General features: G+C 41.8%; 1 protein-coding gene across 1 annotated transcript in view; it reads right to left on the reverse strand.

Moving 5' to 3' along the window:
* Positions 1 to 6,760: 6,760 nt before the first annotated feature.
* Positions 6,761 to 19,203, reverse strand: part of ccdc186 (coiled-coil domain-containing protein 186) — a 1,196,038-nt gene continuing 1,183,595 nt past the window's right edge. The window contains exons 15-16 of the mRNA XM_024387342.2: positions 18,670 to 18,889; positions 6,761 to 9,564 (exon numbers count right to left, since the gene is read on the reverse strand). Of these exons, the coding sequence (XP_024243110.1) occupies positions 9,508 to 9,564; positions 18,670 to 18,889 (277 nt within the window). The 3' untranslated portion in view covers positions 6,761 to 9,507. The remainder of the gene's footprint in view (positions 9,565 to 18,669; positions 18,890 to 19,203) is intronic.

The following is a 19,203-nucleotide window of genomic DNA, read 5'->3' on the forward strand; positions in this document are numbered from 1 at the left end:
TGTGTCAAATCGGAGGGTCTGTTTTCCGGGCCTCTGGCAGTCTCTATGGGGGTGCCACAGGGTTCAATTCTTGGACCGACTTTCTTCTCTCTTCTTCTTCATCAATGATGTCGCTCTTGCTGCTGGTGAGTCTCTGATCCACCTCTACGCAGAAGACACCATTCTGTATACTTCTGGCCCTTCTTTGGACACTGTGTTAACAACCCTCCAGGCGAGCTTCAATGCCATACAACTCTCCTTCCGTGGCCTCTAATTGCTCTTAAATACAAGTAAAACTAAATGCATGCTCTTCAACCGAGCACTGCCTGCACCTGCCCGCCTGTCCAACATCACTACTCTGGACGGCTCTGACTTAGAATATGTGGACAACTACAAATACCTAGGTGTCTGGTTAAACTGTAAACTCTCCTTCCAGACTCACATCAAACATATCCAATCCCAAGTTAAATCTAGAATTGGCTTCCTATTTCGCAACAAAGCATCCTTCACTCATGCTGCCAAACATACCCTTGTAAAACTGACCATCCTACCAATCCTCGACTTCGGCGATGTCATTTTTATTTTATTTTTTTTCGCAACAAAGCATCCTTCACTCATGCTGCCAAACATACCCTTGTAAAACTGACCATCCTACCAATCCTCGACTTCGGCGATGTCATTTACAAAATAGCCTCCAATACCCTACTCAATAAATTGGATGCAGTCTATCGCAGTGCCATCCGTTTTGTCACCAAAGCCCCATATACTACCCACCACTGTGACCTGTACTCTCTCGTTGGCTGGCCCTTGCTTCATACTCGTCGCCAAACCCAATGGCTCCAGTTCATCTACAAGTCTCTGCTAGGTAAAGCCCCGCCTTATCTCAGCTCACTGGTCACCATAGCAGCACCCACCTGTAGCACGCGCTCCAGCAGGTATATCTCTCCGGTCACCCCAAAAAACAATTATTCCTTTGGCCGCTGCTGCCAGTAACTGGAACGAACTACAAAAATCTTTGAAACTGGCAACACTTATCTCCCTCACTAGCTTTAAGCACCAGCTGTCAAAGCAGCTCACAGATTACTGCACCTGTACATAGCCCATCTATAATTTATCCCAAACAACTACCTCTTTCCCTACTTTATTTATTTTGCTCCTTTGCACCCCATTTTTTCTATTTCTACCTTGCACATTCTTCCACTGCAAATCTACCATTCCAGTGTTTTACTTTCTATATTGTATTTATTTAGCTCCTTTGCACCCCATTATTTCTACTTTGCACATTCTTCCACTGCAAATCTACCATTCCAGTGTTTTACTTTCTATATTGTATTTATTTAGCTCCTTTGCACCCCATTATTTCTACTTTGCACATTCTTCCACTGCAAATCTACCATTCCAGTGTTTTACTTGCTATATTGTATTTACTTCACCACCATGGCCTTTTTTTGCCTTTACCTCCCTAATCTCACCTCATTTGCTCACATTGTATATAGACTTAGTTTTCTACTGTTTTATTGACTGTATGTTTGTTTTACTCCATGTGTAACTGTGTTGTTGTACGTGTCGAAATGCTTTGCTTTATCTTGGCCTGGTCGCAATTGTAAATGAGAACGTGTTCTCAACTTGCCTACCTGGTTAAATAAAGGTGAAATAAAATAAATCAATAAGAAATAGGCGGTATCACAGGATTTCTACCCATCCAAGCAGTCCTTATCGATTCACTTACTCAACACGATAAGTGGTATTACAGGATTTCTATTTCTATTATTTGACCATGCAGATGGACGGTTGCCACTCCAAACTGGATCAAACAGAACAATCAACAGGGCAGACAGACAACCTGAATGAGACTGAACACACCCACCCCAGATGAGCATCTGAGCGAGCTGAATGAATTGAATGGCCCACTGACTCGGACTGATTGAATAAGATGAATGGGTTGCGTTTTGTGCACAAACTCAGACAGGTCTAAACAAATAAGTCCAGCCAAACTGAATCAGAAAACACAGTCACAACTCAAACAGACTGAACAAATAAGTCCAGCCAAACTGAATCAGACAACACAGTCATAACTCAAACAGACTGAACAAACTGGTCAGATGAACCGTCTGAACAAATGAGTGAATAACCCCACTCAACTGAGCCAGTCAAGACAGATGAAGCACACAACTCTCCCTCTGCAGTGGTCACACACCCATTACTATACATTATTCACATTTTCAACCCTCAAAGTTTCTTATTATACCCCCAATATTTTGCACGCATTTCATTTGAACTGAAAAGCTCCCAATATTTCTTTGGTTCGTCTATTTGGAGACCAACTTGGTGATCTACCGCTGAGACACGTTCCTGAAGCGAACCACTTAAACTCTATACTATAGGCAAGAACTTTACCTTTGTTTTCAAGTGGCTGTTTGTGCTGTTCGTCCAAGAGGCCCATTCACAGCTGTAGATTTTCACCGTCTCTGGTCCCTTTTTGCCACTCCTGGCAAGCTCGCCATTTATCTTGTGGAAATATTCAGTCAATAATATTTCTGAAATACCGGAGCCTGTCAGTTCAAATAGACTTTATTATAAAGTAATATAAGCCGAGCTGGTTCATGGAAGTAAAGTAATATAAGCAGAGCTGGTTCATGGAAGTAATGTAATATAAGCCGAGCTGGTTCATGGAAGTAAAGTAATATAAGCCGAGCTGGTTCATGAAAGTAAAGTAATATAAGCAGAGCTGGTTCATGGAAGTAATGTAATATAAGCCGAGCTGGTTCATGGAAGTAATGTAATATAAGCCGAGCTGGTCCATGGATCAACTGCCTTTCCAGCCTTGGCACACACTTTCTATACAGGTTTCATCCTTACGTCACACACATAGTAACTCCTCTTTATGTTAATGATTCATCCCCTCTGGCATTTAGCCACCATTATCTTTTTGCCTTGCACTCATTTTAGTTTGGTTTCACATTAGGGCATAGAAACATTATGCCATAGCAATGGTACAAAAATAAACAGGCATGCCCACTCCCCAGACAGGTGCATGTCTAAAGGTGTCTAATGACCCAGACACACATACAGAGTGCCCTTATCCTGTTGACTCCTCTGAAATACTATCATTTACTATCAATACCATAATTTGTTTTTCAATAGGACAATGACCCAACACACCTCCAGGCTGGCCTCCACAATCACCAATTGACCAATCAACCAATTGTGATGGTTTGGGGTGAGTTGGACCGCAGACTGAAGGAAAAGCAGCCAACAAGTGTTCAGCATATGTGGGAGCTCCTTCAACACTGTTGGAAAAGCATTCAAGATGAAGCTGGTTGAGAGAATGCCAAGAGTGTGCAAAGTTGTCATCTAGGCAAAGGCTGGCTATTTGAAGAAACGAAATGTAAAATATTTGTATTTGTTTAACTTTTTTTTTGGTTCCATGTGTCATTGCTTTGCCCTCTTTGGGTACAGCAAGCCCCATCCCCCTCTCACTGCCTCCTTCAACTAGGCTGCTGTGGTCAGAGAGGTCGTAAATTCCAGGAAGATCCTGCCTTATGGCCACACAGTATAGAGACAGAGTGAATTTTCATAGAGAACAAAGGAATTTCTTCCACCTCTCAGAACTTGAGGTCCGAACAACATTTATGTTCCGGTGAAGGTATAAAAGATCATTGAAGAATCCAGCTACGAACTGGTCCATTTGTTACATTTTGGTGAAGCTCATGGGAGACGGTGCGGCCACATTACCATAACGCTGTTTATATAATAGCCTCAGATATGAGATTAACATCTAATTGTTGTATAAGATGAATGAGTGAGGATGATACTGTTTGTAAAATTGTGTAATGTGATTTTGGACTGTTTAATTAAGGAAGCTCCAATTCCCTTTTTAGTTTGACTAATATCAGAGGACCGCCCATGAGCCCCGTTAGGGTCGGGTATCCTGGGACAGGCCCTTTTCTGCAATTCCGAATAAAACCCCAACTTTGAGAAGTTCTCACTAGACCATGTTTTTCTCCATTACGAGGGGACAAAGGTTTGCAGACCATTTCTGAATCTTTTAACCATCCCACGTGGTTAAACTCTTAGACTATCGATACCGACAGAATAAGAACAAATCTTTGATATTAATTACTAGTCTGCAGCTAGGAATTCGGTATCATTGAACGAAGAACGACAACCGCCGAAACATCCATTCTACAACAACATGAATGTCGCTCTGAACTATTCCCTTTAACAACGACAGAGAGAGAGAGAGAGAGAGAGAGAGAGAGAGAGGACGAAAACTCTCGAACAGAAACTAACTTTTCAACAAAGGTCCCGACGACACACTGAGTGTAAATATATACACTGCTCAAAAATATAAAGGGAACACTAAAATAACACATCCTAGATCTGAATGAATGAAATATTCTTATTAAATATTTTTTTCTTTACATAGTTGAATGTGCTGACAACAAAATCACACAAAAATTATCAATGGAAATCAAATTGATCAACCCATGGAGGTCTGGATTTGGAGTCACACTCAAAATTAAAGTGGAAACCCTACTACAGGCTGATTCAACTTTGATGTAATGTCCTTAAAACAAGTCAAAATGAAGCTCAGTAGTGTGTGTGGCCTCCACGTGCCTGTATGACCTCCCTACAATGCCTGGGCCTGCTCCTTATGAGGTGGCGGATGGTCTCCTGAGGTATCTCCTCCCAGACCTGGGCTAAAGCATCCGCCAACTCCTGGACAGTCTGTGGTGGATGGAGCGAGACATGATGTCCCAGATGTGCTCAATTGGATTCAGGTCTGGAGAACGGGCAGGCCAGTCCATAGCATCAATGCCTTACTCTTGCAGGAACTGCTGACACACTCCAGCCACATGAGGTCTAGCATTGTCTTGCATTAGGAGGAACCCAGGGCCAACCGCACCAGCATATGGTCTCACAAGTCTGAGGATCTCATTTCGGTACCTAATGGCAGTCAGGCTACCTCTGGCGAGCACATGGAGGGCTGTGCGGCCCCCCAAAGAAATGCCACCCCACACCATGACTGACCCACCACCAAACCGGTCATGCTGGAGGATGTTGCAGGCAGCAGAACGCTCTCCACGGCGTCTCCAGACTGTCACGTCTGTCACATGTGCTCAGTGTGAACCTGCTTTCATCTGTGAAGAGCACAGGGCGCCAGTGGCGAATTTGCCAATCTTGGTGTTCTCTGGCAAATGCCAAACGTCCTGCACGGTGTTGGGCTGTAAGCACAACCCCCACCTGTGGACGTCGGGCCCTCATACCACCCTCCTGGAGTCTGTTTCTGACCATTTGAGCAGACACATGCACTTTTGTGGCCTGCTGGAGGTCATTTTGCAGGGCTCTGGCAGTGCTGCTCCTGCTCCTCCTTGCACAAAGGCGGAGGTAGCGGTCCTGCTGCTGGGTTGTTGCCCTCCTACGGCCTCCTCCACATCTCCTGATGTACTGACCTGTCTCCTGGTAGCGCCTCCATGCTCTGGACACTACGCTGACAGACACAGCAAACTTTCTTGCCACAGCTCGCATTGATGTGCCATCCTGGATGAGCTGCACTACCTGAGCCACTTGTGTGGGTTGTAGACTCCGTCTCATGCTACCACTAGAGTGAAAGCACCGCCAGCATTCAAAAGTGACCAAAACATCAGCCAGGAAGCATAGGAACTGAGAAGTGGTCTGTGGTCACCACCTGAAGAACCACTCCTTTATTGGGGGTGTCTTGCTAATTGCCTATAATTTCCACTGGTTGTCTATTCCATTTGCACAACAGCATGTGAAATTTATTGTCAATCAGTGTTGCTTCCTAAGTGGACAGTTTGATTTCACAGAAGTGTGATTGACTTGGAGTTACATTGTGTTGTTTAAGTGTTCCCTTTATTTTTTTGAGCAGTGTATATTGATTGCAATTGTTCCCGAATGAGTGAGCATTCATGTTCAAAGGATTAGCATTTCAATTGTTATAATTATCAACTTTATAGTGTCTCATCTCAGTTGATCCCCACTTCCCCTTTTGTCCACCAAGCCGCGATTCCGGTTTATCCAACTAGGAAACTCCATTGTCATTTCCTTGTAACTATCTGTTTGTTTATGCATTTCTGTGAATTACTTAGTAAATAAATGATTTAAGACAATTGATGTATGGATAACTTATAGTGAAGACTGAGTTCGTGCAGATAACCAACAATTTACGACGTTTGGAATGAGACTAACATGAGGTAAATTAAGTAATTAATTAATTCGAAGACTAATTGATCAGATATAAAATATCTGAAAGGTTATATTAGGAAATTATAACTTTGTAATCTGAATATTTTCCTTGGTGCCCCGACTTCCTAGTTAATTACAGTTACATGATTAATCAGTTTGATCGCGTAATACTAATTACAGAGAATCTTTCATAAAAACTAAGTCTTCAATTTAATGATCGTAAAGACACAACACGTGTGTTATTTCATAGTTTATGTCTTCACTATTTTTCTACAATGTAGAAAATATGTCAAAGAAAAACCCTGAAAAGTGCAAACTCATTGAACTACATTACCCTAGCAGTAGGCAAGCTGCTTATGCTGAAAAGCCTTGTTAGTGCATAGGGTCAATTAGCTTTTGGATTTCCTGTCTTTTTTGGGATTCAGACGAAAGCTAATATTTCACTTAACTTTTTTGTATTAAGATGTTACAGGTTTCTAGTGATACTTACAAAGACAATTTCCTCTGGGCTGTACATTAATTCACTTTCTTTTTGCTTTCTGTGTAAGGGACAATACAAACAAGACAATAATGAAGAGAAACAGAGATTCATCTCTTTTATTCCCTGTAAACACCATATATACATATTGGATCTGGAATATTAAAAACATTTGACCATTTTACAGAAGATCATATCTACAAATGTATAATAATCACAGTTTGAATATTCAATCAAACAGAGCACATTGAACAACACCAAGACAATCAACAGAAAATACCAACATCTCGCTATAGTCAGTCATAATTTTTACACTCACAACACATCTGTCCATATTGCTAATTTCACTGTTACGGGAGACAAATTTGCCACTCTCTCTCTTTGTGGACTGGTCTCCCAGGCAAATAACATATTCATTTAACATTGCTCCAATGTTTTCATGTTGTGAGAATGTAGGCCTAGGTTGGACCACACATGGGAGTGCTTGACCCTTTTCACAATTCAAATGGTACTTTCCAGCACGTTTAAAGTAAAGGTTCCAGCAACTATGGTGGATGCGGAACCAGGCCAGTGCATGGCTTAGTAGTGTGAAACGGGTACTAGAGTTATGCTTCCAATGGTTTTGTTATCATGGAGGACACATTTCTTTAACCATAAGAGTACCACATTATCCACAGTCACTACATTTGTCTTACCAAGATATCTAGTATGTTGTTCATTTGACAATCAAATTAAACAGTAATGAAACGATTCAGGCAAATTATTTTGTGTCAAATGAACAATAATTGTTGCCTTTGTAACATAAGTTACAAAAATCATTGATTGGTGAAAGTCTTCATTGGTTGAAGATACTCTACAACGTTAATCTTTAAGCCATATCAACAGTTTGCTGATCAATGATAAACTGTTTTACCCATAGTGTATATAGCTCTGCTTCTGGGGTATTTGGCTAACTCAGTGCATAATAACAAGATGTCCGCCAGCCATTTCATTATGTTAATGTATTTATTCAGATGAATTCCTTCTTGAATATTCTCTCAAGTTGCTCCTGAAAAATCGATTGACTAATTTGCCCACGCTGCATGTTCTCTACGCACTGTTGCGGAGTAGAGAGCCAGGCTGGGAATCCTGTGTTTTAGGTTTGCCAAGTTGAAAGGGTGCAAAAAGAACAGTAGTGTTTCCCCTAGATTTTTTTCCCCTAGGCGGGAAGCCCTCAGACCAACAAGCCGTAAACATCAAATTACACAAATCGCTCCTGTGATTGTTCAATAGCGGGGGGCCAAGTAGACTTGTTTGGGGGAGAAGGCATCCCACCTAAACAATGGTGGGAGAAACACTAAAACTCCCAGAGTCAAGAGGGGCCTCCTTTACACTATAGTCAAAATAGTTACACATAGGTGACAAAAAAACAAATGGGGGAAAATAACTACAACCATAGACTGCAGCTTAGGAGCTAGTCTTCATCAGAATTCTCCATACTTCTGTGTGTGTGTGGTGTGTTGGTTGTAGCATAGGCAGCCGTGGCTGAGGAAAAGTCACTCTTTATCATGTCCTTGCCAGAAGACAGTGTGTTGCAGGTGCATGTCAGCTCCTCTGCGAGTGGTCGGGCTACCTTTAAAATGTAAGTGTTGTTTACACCCATCCCTGGGATCATACACCTCTAGCTCGGCCAGGTGACCCTCACTATGACAGCTGAAGAACATACTGGTGAAGAAGCAAATGGGGGGGCTACAATGCTTTGTCCTACAAATTAATGACAGTAAAAACAAGGGAGTGTGTGAGAAAGGATGGAAACAAACAATTGAATATAAAATAATATTATACAAGATTTCCTTCAGTGAATGGACAAAATGAAGAACAAAAAGGAGAGAGCAATGAACTTGGATTTTAAACTAAAGAAAAGCAAAGAAAACATTAAATGCCAATCAAAAACAACAGAAATAAATAAATCACATTAAATTAACAACTAAAGACCAGCCCTAGATTATCCAGCTGAACTCATTATTATTTATACAACTTCATAGTAGGACATTTGGGGTCAAGCCAGGAGTTCTTCTTTGACATTGGTGTTTGCAGAATGTAGGCCAACTAGCGAATCGTGACTCCAGATACTTTGTCATAAATCGAACATTTGATGTCAATGGGAGATATGCATACAAATACAAGTTATGAATGATCATCTCAAGTATCATTTTTGCCTTAAGTGCTTTGTAGGGCTACGGTGAGAAAGGAAAGTGGAGCCTGGTGGACAAATGTCTGAAGGGTTGTGGGTTGAGTGCATTAGTAGTCTTTAGTTACTGGTTCACAGTGAGAGTACTACTGTATGCGTTAGGGGTCACAGCGGTAATTCAAAAATATATTCAGCAAATTGGCACAAACACTTTTTTGGGAGAGTAATAAGGATTGGCATGCACACGGACCGGCATTAGCAACTGGCTTCAGAAAATGCTAACCAACATAATCCTTTCAATTCATTCATAAATAAAGCTATCCTTGACATCCCGGGAAAGTGTATTAGATTATGCGGGGGAAATAGTAGGGCAATCCATTGGTCAGAGGATCTGAGTACTCATCCCACTGGAGAGAAGAGTTGAGAACATGGGGGTTATCAAAAAGAACAGGCGACTGGTATTCAACATTCAAATTTCTCCTTTACACTGCATGTGTGCATGTGTGTGCGTGTGTGTGTTCGCATGTGTGTGTCTCAGTTAAATTCTTGATGTGGCACAAGATAGTTAGTTGGTGGGGTCTTCAACATTCCCTCTTCACTTGGTCCTCTATAATTTCCTTCAGACACTGTCGTCTAGCATGTGCAACTTCCTCTGAGCAATGTCCTCCAGCTATCGTTGCTGTTTGATAAGTCGCTCAATCTCCGCCCCTAACGTCTGAAGATTTTCCTACAGAGAGATGGAGATAGAGACAGAGAGACACAGAAAGAGAGAGAGAGAGACATCAGGCAACCCATTCAACAGTGAAATATTCTGAGCTGGACTACATCGTTTCCCATTTGGAGTCCTTGACCTTGCACATTTCTAGGTCATCAAAGTTAGAAGACTGGAGAAATGGAAGATAAGAATGAGGACAGAGAGAGAGAGTACAAGACAGAGAGAGGGAACAAGATGGTGAAAAAGACACACAGAAGAAAGAACAAGAGAGGAGAGAGAAAAACAGTGAAAAACAGAAAGATGCTTGCAGCAGGGATGGATGTGTATCGTCTTGGTGCTTTCCTCAGAGACTGATTGCCTGATCACCCCAGTAGACTAATCCTTCTACCATGGGCAATGCTCTGCTGGTCAAATAATTGGGCATCAAACCTGGGTCTTCTGTGCAACTCAAAACCTCAATAACCCACTGAGCTTAAGTCTAGGAATTTGTTCTGGGAGCTAACATAGGATTTTGGGTTTCAGTCAAGGTAACTCATAATGCGATTTTAGTTCACCAAACCAGCGCTCTGTTACACAGGTACTGTATCTTACTTGTATTTATTTATTTAACTAGGCAAGTCAGTTTAAGAACACATTCTTATTTACAATGACGGCTTACCCCGGCCAAACCCTCCCCTAATCCAGAAGACGCTGGGCCAATTGTATGCCGCCCTATGGGACTCCAGATCACGGCCGGTTGTGATATCTGTGAAGCCAGCTACCATAATTAGTGGCTTTCCATAGCAATATCCCAGTGAGCAATGACCAACGCAGGACATTCATGGACGTTAATAGTGGTTGAAATTTGGTTCGTCTGCTCTGGCCTTGAATTCAACGTCTACAGACGTAGATTTTTGGTCAGGTCCGAACTGGCCTTGATTTAACCCAAACATAGACGTCAATACTGTTTTACTGTACTCTACTGAACTCTACAGTACATTTTGTGAAACAGATGTCTATGATTGGTTCAGATTTGGTCCGGTTTATTTAATTGTCAGCCATTGTTGCCATTAATGCTAATTATTGCTAGTTTGACCACCATAGGGCATCTTTGAGAAGCATTTGATAGTCTTCAATATTGTCTGTACTAGAGAATTTAAAACCCTTTTTTATAAGAACATAGTATACGGGATTGATTTGAAGAAATGTAGCCTAATTAATTGATTAACATTATAGTGTTTCTATTCCAAGAAAAACGAAAAGCGAAACCCTTGGTTTCCGTTAGGAAAATATGGTCCTGTACAACGTGACGATCGGGAGTAGGTTACAGTACTAAGAGCATAATATTTCCACACCCTAATTATAGTCTAACCAAATTCCAAACAGAGATTAAGTGAAAATAAAAATCTCATTGATTTACTAAAACCAGTCCCCATGCTTGTCTCAGAGCAGTGCAAAACAATGCTGAAACAGTTGACCACACGCAGGTAGGCTATTGCTTCAAATCCTATTGCTTCTAGCTTCAATATGCTTCTAAAATAAATAAGACATACACCACTTTTAACAGCACATTACTCAACACTGAGACTCATTTTGCCTACGGTAGGCCTACAGCATATCTACAAATATTTTTTTCAATGACGTGACTCTCTGCCAATAATTACATTTAGAGGATTGGAGGATTCTAAATTAATATCTAAAGGGGCATTTTTCGTTAGGGCAAATCTGATGTGTGAGAATATCTAAGGGACTTTTATATAATTCTAAATGAAATAATAATAATTGCTTTGTTTAAAAAATAGCTATATGGCTCGCAACCAACAAATACATTTAGAGGAATTGGAGGATTCTTAATTGTTTGTTTAAAAAAATAATGATATTTTGGAGATGATTTCGTTTTCAAAGACCTCCCCTAAACCGGACGACACTGGGCCAAATGTGCGTCGCCGCATTGGTCTCCCGGTCGCGGCCGGCACGGCATCGAACCAGCATCTGTAGCAACGCCATTTGCACTGCGATACAGTGTCTTAGACCGCTGCGCCACTAGGGAGGCCCCATCCACAAAGTTTTAAAAGTTTTTAATGCTAATCAATTGCCTTGCACAAAGTATCAAAATACAGAGAGGTGTTGGTAAGAGTCTATTGTCCTGCTAAAAGCCCATAATGGCGCTGTACAACGTGACTGGTCGGGAGCTCAAAATAATTGAAAAGTTTATTTCTCTTAGAATAAAAACCTTACTGTAACAACAGTTTTAGTAAGTAATACTGGCGAGTAATAACACAAAAATAGGTGTATTTTTCTGGGTGTGCATGCTGTACAGAGGAATAGCAATTCTTACACAATTGTTCTAAATTCAATCACCTTCTTCATCCTCATCATTCAGGTCATTGAAATTCAATTTTGAAGTCGTGCACAATTATTAGTTTCTATTTGGTTTATGTCGGCCCATTCATTGTCAGTTAGTGACACATTAGCGCCTTGGGACCCAAAAGCATAATCAGTGCTCTAACTCCCCCTTGCACTGGCCTGGAGCAAAGAAGCAGTGACGCAGGGTACCGTACTAAACTACAAATTCCATATTAAGTTAATTATTAAGTCTCAACACTTTTAGTTGAGCAACCACTGTAAAAATGTTTCTGTAACCTTTACTGAGAATGTCATTGTAGTTGAAAGGCTCTGTTGGTTTGTGTTAGGAAACTTTGAATATGGTCACTGCCAGTTCCAAAGCTCTTGGTTAACACAATGGAGTAATAATACGTATTCCATACTGTAATCTTCATTTTGATCCATTATCCTTTATTCAATGTGACAATATTTGTTGACATATAGATAGAAAAGTGAAATGATGTACAGTTGAAATTTGCCAATAGAAACAATGACCCCAAAAAAACATTCTCAACATCCGTGAAAGACCTATTTTCCACATCCGTAACATACGCACGTTCCACATCCGTAAAATACGCACGTGCCACATCCGTAAAATACGCACGGCCAACATCCGTAAAATACGCACGGCCAACATCCGTAAAATACGCACATTCAACATCCGTAAAATACGCACGTTCAACACCCGTAAAATACGCACGTTCAACACCCGTAAAATACGCACGTTCAACACCCGTAAAATACGCACGTTCAACACCCGTAAAATACGCACGTTCAACACCCGTAAAATACGCACGTTCAACACCCGTAAAATACGCACGTTCAACACCCGTAAAATACGCACGTTCAACACCCGTAAAATACGCACGTTCAACATCCGTGAAAGACCTTTTTTCCACATCCGTAACATACGCACGTTCCACATCCGTAAAATACGCATGGTCCACATCCGTAAAATACGCATGGCCAACATCCGTAAAATACGCACGTTCAACACCCGTAAAATACGCATGGCCAACATCCGTAAAATACGCACGTTCAACATCCGTAAAATACGCACGTTCAACATCCGTAAAATACGCATGGCCAACATCCGTAAAATACGCACGTTCAACACCCGTAAAATACGCATGGCCAACATCCGTAAAATACGCACGTTCAACATCCGTAAAATACGCACGTTCAACATCCGTAAAATACGCACGTTCAACATCCGTGAAAGACGCATTTTCCACGTCCGTGAAAGACCTATTTTCCACGCCCGTAAGATACGCATGTTCCACATCCGTAAAATACGCATGTTCCACATCCGTAAAATACGCATGTTCCACGTCCGTAAAGTACGCATGTTCCACGTCCGTAAAGTACGCATGTCCCACGTCCGTAAAATACGCATGTTCAACGTCCGTAAAATACGCACGTTCAACAGCCGTAAAATACGCACGTTCAACAGCCGTAAAATACGCACGTTCAACATCCGTAAAATACGCATGTTCAACATCCGTAAAATACGCACGTTCAACATCCGTAAAATACGCATGTTCAACATCCGTAAAATACGCATGTTCAACATCCGTAAAATACGCACGTTCAACATCCGTGAAAGACGCATTTTCCACGTCCGTGAAAGACCTATTTTCCACGCCCGTAAAATACGCATGTTCCACGTCCGTAAAGTACGCATGTCCCACGTCCGTAAAATACGCATGTTCAACATCCGTAAAATACGCATGTTCAACATCAGTGAAAGACCTATTTTCAATGTCCGTAAAATAAGTATTTTCCACATCCGTAAAATATGTATTTTCAACATCCGTAAAACACTTATTTTAATCTTTCACTGAGAACCAAAAGTGAATGTGACATCAATGTCCATAAAATATGTATTTTCAATGTAATTTTGCTCACAAGAATGTCATTGTCCTCACACTGTACCTTGGCCAATGCCATACTAAACAATGAGTCCCCAGTCCGTCATTGAAAACCATATAATAAAAAAAGATTTAAGAGGAAGAAGTAAATCATTGAAAACTTTCTAATGACTATCTTGGCCTTATTTGCCAGATCCTTGGAAATGTCAAGATCATATTGCTAGATTCAACGTATCAGAGCAGTCTCCTAAAAACCATTGCTACATTACAGCCAGTGTTTCCACTTGAATTCCCCATTTTTTCATTACAGCCATGATAAAAAGGTTTTTCAGTGTAACCTTAAACATCTAAAACCAGACAAAGTATGTAGAAAGGAGCAATATATTTTTTAATAAGTAATCTTTGAGTACTATCATCAAAATAAAAATTCCAAACGTCATTGATTTTGTTATAATGTTCATGACAGCCATGACAAAATGTGTACTATTGCAGGAAATTTGCTAAAAACTGCACCGTTGGTCATAACAACTAACTAGAATAATCCCAGTAAGCAAAACTACATTGAAATATTTTATTTTCCAGACGTTGAAGTTAATTTCAATTTAGGCTCTGAATGAAAGTTGAAAAGATGTATTTTCCAGACATTGAAATACATTTTTTCCAGACGTTGACCAAAAACCGGACATGTAAACCAACGCCGATCCGGACTGCACCAAAAAAAAAGACGCCCAAAAGGTGTCAGCCTGTGCTGACTGAGGTATAGCCTACAGTGTGGCCTGAAGTTACATTTTAGGAATGCCCATTTATGAGGTAGGCCTACCGTTTGTAAAAATTTTTTTTTTTTAAAAGACAGCTGGTCTGGACAGGACCAGAAAAAGACATCCAAAAGGCGTTGGCGTTGGTCCATGCTTACTGGGGTATAGCCTACCATGTCGGCCCGCTATGAAATTTTATGAACGCCCATATATGTGGTAGGCCCACTGTTTGTAAAACAGTCGGTTGTATTGGCTTTATTAGTCCTGATTCCTATGACTACTCAATTTGGGTTGAATATCAGCTACACAACTTTATCAGGAGGAGTTATCATGAGCCTATTTGAAATGTGTTTACATAGCGGGAAATGCAGAAATATTCTATTTTTCACTATGATCAGCACCTAAAAAATTGACGCATACAAACTTGAAACCACTGATCATGACAATTTAGTCCACAGGATGACATTTCTGGACAGCAGTTGTGAGCAGCCTGATTGTCCATTCCATATTGTCCATTTTACCTTGACCTGTCCTGTTTTTAGGATACAGTGTTTGTTAACATGTAAGCACATTTTTTATTTAGATTAGGCTATTTGATCGGAGAAACCTGCAAGATCTAAAAAGTTTCCGTCTCATTACATTGTCATACATTTTATCTCCAGCCTGGAGGCTACAGAAAAGGCCACATACTCTTTCTACCATATGCTACATCTGCTAAATATTTTTTTCGGACAAAATGTTGGAGCCCGCAGCGATGTGTCTCTCCAACAGCACCCTGGAGAGGCGCGCTGGGAATGTACAAAATAAATATTTTGCGTCCCTGCCTTTTACAAGGTGGTCACATGGCGACATCTGCGCTCAGCTAAAAAGCCAATATGCCAGTGGTTGAGAGAAATTGTAGGTTGTTTTTAGACAGAATTATATGTGAGGTTTTATGTGTTGGAGTTGCGTCTTGGTCAGTTTAGCTCAGAAAATGCCATCCTCGTCAATCTGCCACCATTGGTGGTCACCTAATCCTGCTTAATGAGCGGACCGACCGGCCCTGTGTGTGCATAAAAGCGTTTACACTGCAATTTGTTGCTTCATCTTTATTCCAGACAAAAAAATGTAATGTACATTTTTCTAGTTTGCATCATGCCTGTTCTTTTATGTGTCAGGTAATTCATCTGCATAAAATGGTTGGATGGAAACATGGTTACTGACTGATAGTGCAGGAGTATGTAGTGTGAGCAGAAGTTAATTGTATAGCTTAATAAACTGAACTCTGGGGGCTTTTATTCCCAGCAACACAAGGTGAGACAGTGTGTTCTTAATTGAGGAAAATAAGAACAATCCGAAATTCCTTTTTGATACTGTCGCAAAGCTAACTAAAAAGCAGCATTCCCCAAGAGAGGATGACTTTCACTTTAGCAGTGATAAATTCATGAACTTCTTTGAGGAAAAGATTATGATTATTAGAAAGCAAATTACAGACTCCTCTTTAAATCTGCATATTCCTTCAAAGCTCAGTTGTCCTGAGTCTGCACAACTCTCCAAGGACTTAGGATCAAAGGAGACACTCAAGTGTTTTAGTTCTATATCTCTTGACACAATGATGAAAATAATCATGGCCTCTAAACCTTCAAGCTGCATACTGGACCCTATTCCAACTAAACTACTGAAAGAGCTGCTTCCTGTGCTTGGCCCTCCTATGTTGAACATAATAAACGGCTCTCTATCCACCAGATGTGTACCAAACTCACTAAAAGTGGCAGTAATAAAGCCTCTCTTGAAAAAGCCAAACCTTGACCCAGAAAATATAAAAAACTAATCGGCCTATATCGAATCTTCCATTCCTCTCAAAAATTTTAGAAGAGGCTGTTGCGCAGCAACTTACTGCCTTCCTGAAGACAAACAATGTATACGAAATGCTTCAGTCTGGTTTTAGACCCCATCATAGCACTGAGACGGCACTTGTGAAGGTGGTAAATGACATTTTAATGGCATCGGACCGAGGCTCTGCATCTGTCCTCGTGCTCCTAGACCTTAGTACTGCTTTTGATACCATCGATCACCACATTCTTTTGGAGAGATTGGAAACCCAAATTGGTCTACATGCACAAGTTCTGGCCTGGTTTAGATCTTATCTGTCGGAAAGATATCAGTTTGTCTCTGTGAATGGTTTGTCCTCTGACAAATCAAATGTAAATTTCGGTGTTCCTCAAGGTTCCGTTTTAGGACCACTATTGTTTTCAGTATATATATTACCTCTTGGGGATGTTATTCGAAAACATAATGTTAACTTTCACTGCTATGCGGATGACACACAGCTGTACATTTCAATGAAACATGGTAAAGCCCCAAAATTGCCCTTGCTAGAAGCATGTGTTTCAGACATAAGGAAGTGGATGGCTGCAAACTTTCTACTTTTAAACTCGGACAAAACAGAGATGCTTGTTCTAGGTCCCAAGAAACAAAGAGATCTTCTGTTGAATCTGACAATTAATCTTAATGGTTGTATAGTCGTCTCAAATAAAACTGTGAAGGACCTCGGCATTACTCTGGACCCTGATCTCTCTTTTGAAGAACATATCAAGACCATTTCAAGGACAGCTTTTTTCCATCTACGTAACATTGCAAAAATCAGAAACTTTCTGTCCAAAAACGATGCAGAAAAATTAATCCATGCTTTTGTCACTTCTAGGTTAGACTACTGCAATGCTCTACTTTCCGGCTACCTGGATAAAGCACTAAATAAACTTCAGTTGGTGCTATATACGGCTGCTAGAATCCTGACTAGAACCAAAAAATTGGATCATATTACTCCAGTGCTAGCCTCTCTACACTGGCTTCCTGTCAAAGCAAGGGCTGATTTCAAGGTTTTACTGCTAACCTACAAAGCATTACATGGGCTTGCTCCTACTTATCTCTCTGATTTGGTCCTGCCGTACATACCTACACGTACGCTACGGTCACAAGACGCAGGCCTCCTAATTGTCCCTAGAATTTCTAAGCAAACAGCTGGAGGCAGGGCTTTCTCCTATAGAGCTCCATTTTTATGGAACGGTCTGCCTACCCATGTCAGAGACGCAAACTCGGTCTCAACCTTTAAGTCTTTACTGAAGACTCATCTCTTCAGTGGGTCATATGATTGAGTGTAGTCTGGCCCAGGAGTGGGAAGGTGAACGGAAAGGCTCTGGAGCAACGAACCGCCCTTGCTGTCTCTGCCTGGCCGGTTCCCCTCTTTCCACTGGGATTCTCTGCCTCTAACCCTATTTCAGGGGCTGAGTCACTGGCTTACTGGGGCTCTCTCATGCCGTCCCTGGAAGGGGTGCGTCACCTGAGTGGGTTGATTCACTGATGTGGTCATCCTGTCTGGGTTGGCGCCCCCCCTTGGGTTGTGCCATGGCGATCTTTGTGGGCTATACTCAGCCTTGTCTCAGGATGGTAAGTTGGTGGTTGAAGATATCCCTCTAGTGGTGTGGGTGCTGTGCTTTGGCAGAGTGGGTGGGGTTATATCCTTCCTGTTTGGCCCTGTCCGGGGATGTCCTCGGATGGGGCCACAGTGTCTCCTGACCCCTCCTGTCTCAGCCTCCAGTATTTATGCTGCAGTAGTTTGTGTGTCGGGGGGCTAGGGTCAGTTTGTTATATCTGGAGTACCTCTCCTGTCCTATTCGGTGTCCTGTGTGAATCTAAGTGTGCGTTCTCTAATTCTCTCTTTCTCTCTCTCTCTTGGAGGACCTGAGCCCTAGGACCATGCCCCAGGACTACCTGACATGATGACACCTTGCTGTCACCAGTCCACCTGGCCGTGCTGCTGCTCCAGTTTCAACTGTTCTGCCTTATTATTATTCGACCATGCTGGTCATTTATGAACATTTGAACATCCATGTTGGCCATGTTCTGTTATAATCTCCACCCGGCACAGCCAGAAGAGGACTGGCCACCCCATATAGCCTGGTTCCTCTCTAGGTTTCTTCCTAGGTTTTGGCCCTTCTAGGGAGTTTTTCCTAGCCACTGTGCTTCTACACCTGCATTGCTTGCTGTTTGGGGTTTTAGGCTGGGTTTCTGTACAGCACTTTGAGATATCAGCTGATGTACGAAGGGCTATATAAATACATTTGATTTGATTTGTTCGGGGGACCCACCTTGAGTGTGATGTTCTTGAGCAGCGTGTCCTCCAGCACGGCCTGCAGCTTCCTGTTGATCTCCAGCGAGAGGTCAAGGGTCAGGCCGCTGTCAGCCGGGTGGGAGGTGTATAGGGAGGCCATAATGCCCCCCCGCCTGCCAAATTGGGCTTTGTTAAAGTCTGAGGCCTCTGAAGAGAGGGCGCCCGACTCCTCTCTCAGCACATAGCTCTGGATGATCCTGTAGGGGGCAGAGAAACAATAGTCCAGTCAGTTGCGCACATTAGACTACCATTTCAGGTGACTGCCATCCACACTCAATACCCACAGGGCTGCCATTTTAAACTGTTGGGCACATTCAATCAGAGCCCTAATGGCAGTAGTTGTGCACATAAGAGTTAATTAAGCAGGTCACCACAGGAGAGAGGGTTGCCAAGACCCTATTAATCAAAATCACCCATCTAATCAGTATGTGTGTGTGCGTGCGTGCGTGCGTGCATGCATGCGTGTGTAGGCTATAACGCTTCAATGTTTCACTTGTTCATTTTCTTAGCA

Source organism: Oncorhynchus tshawytscha, linkage group LG25, assembly GCF_018296145.1.
Source record: "Oncorhynchus tshawytscha isolate Ot180627B linkage group LG25, Otsh_v2.0, whole genome shotgun sequence".
NCBI lineage: Eukaryota > Metazoa > Chordata > Actinopteri > Salmoniformes > Salmonidae > Oncorhynchus > Oncorhynchus tshawytscha.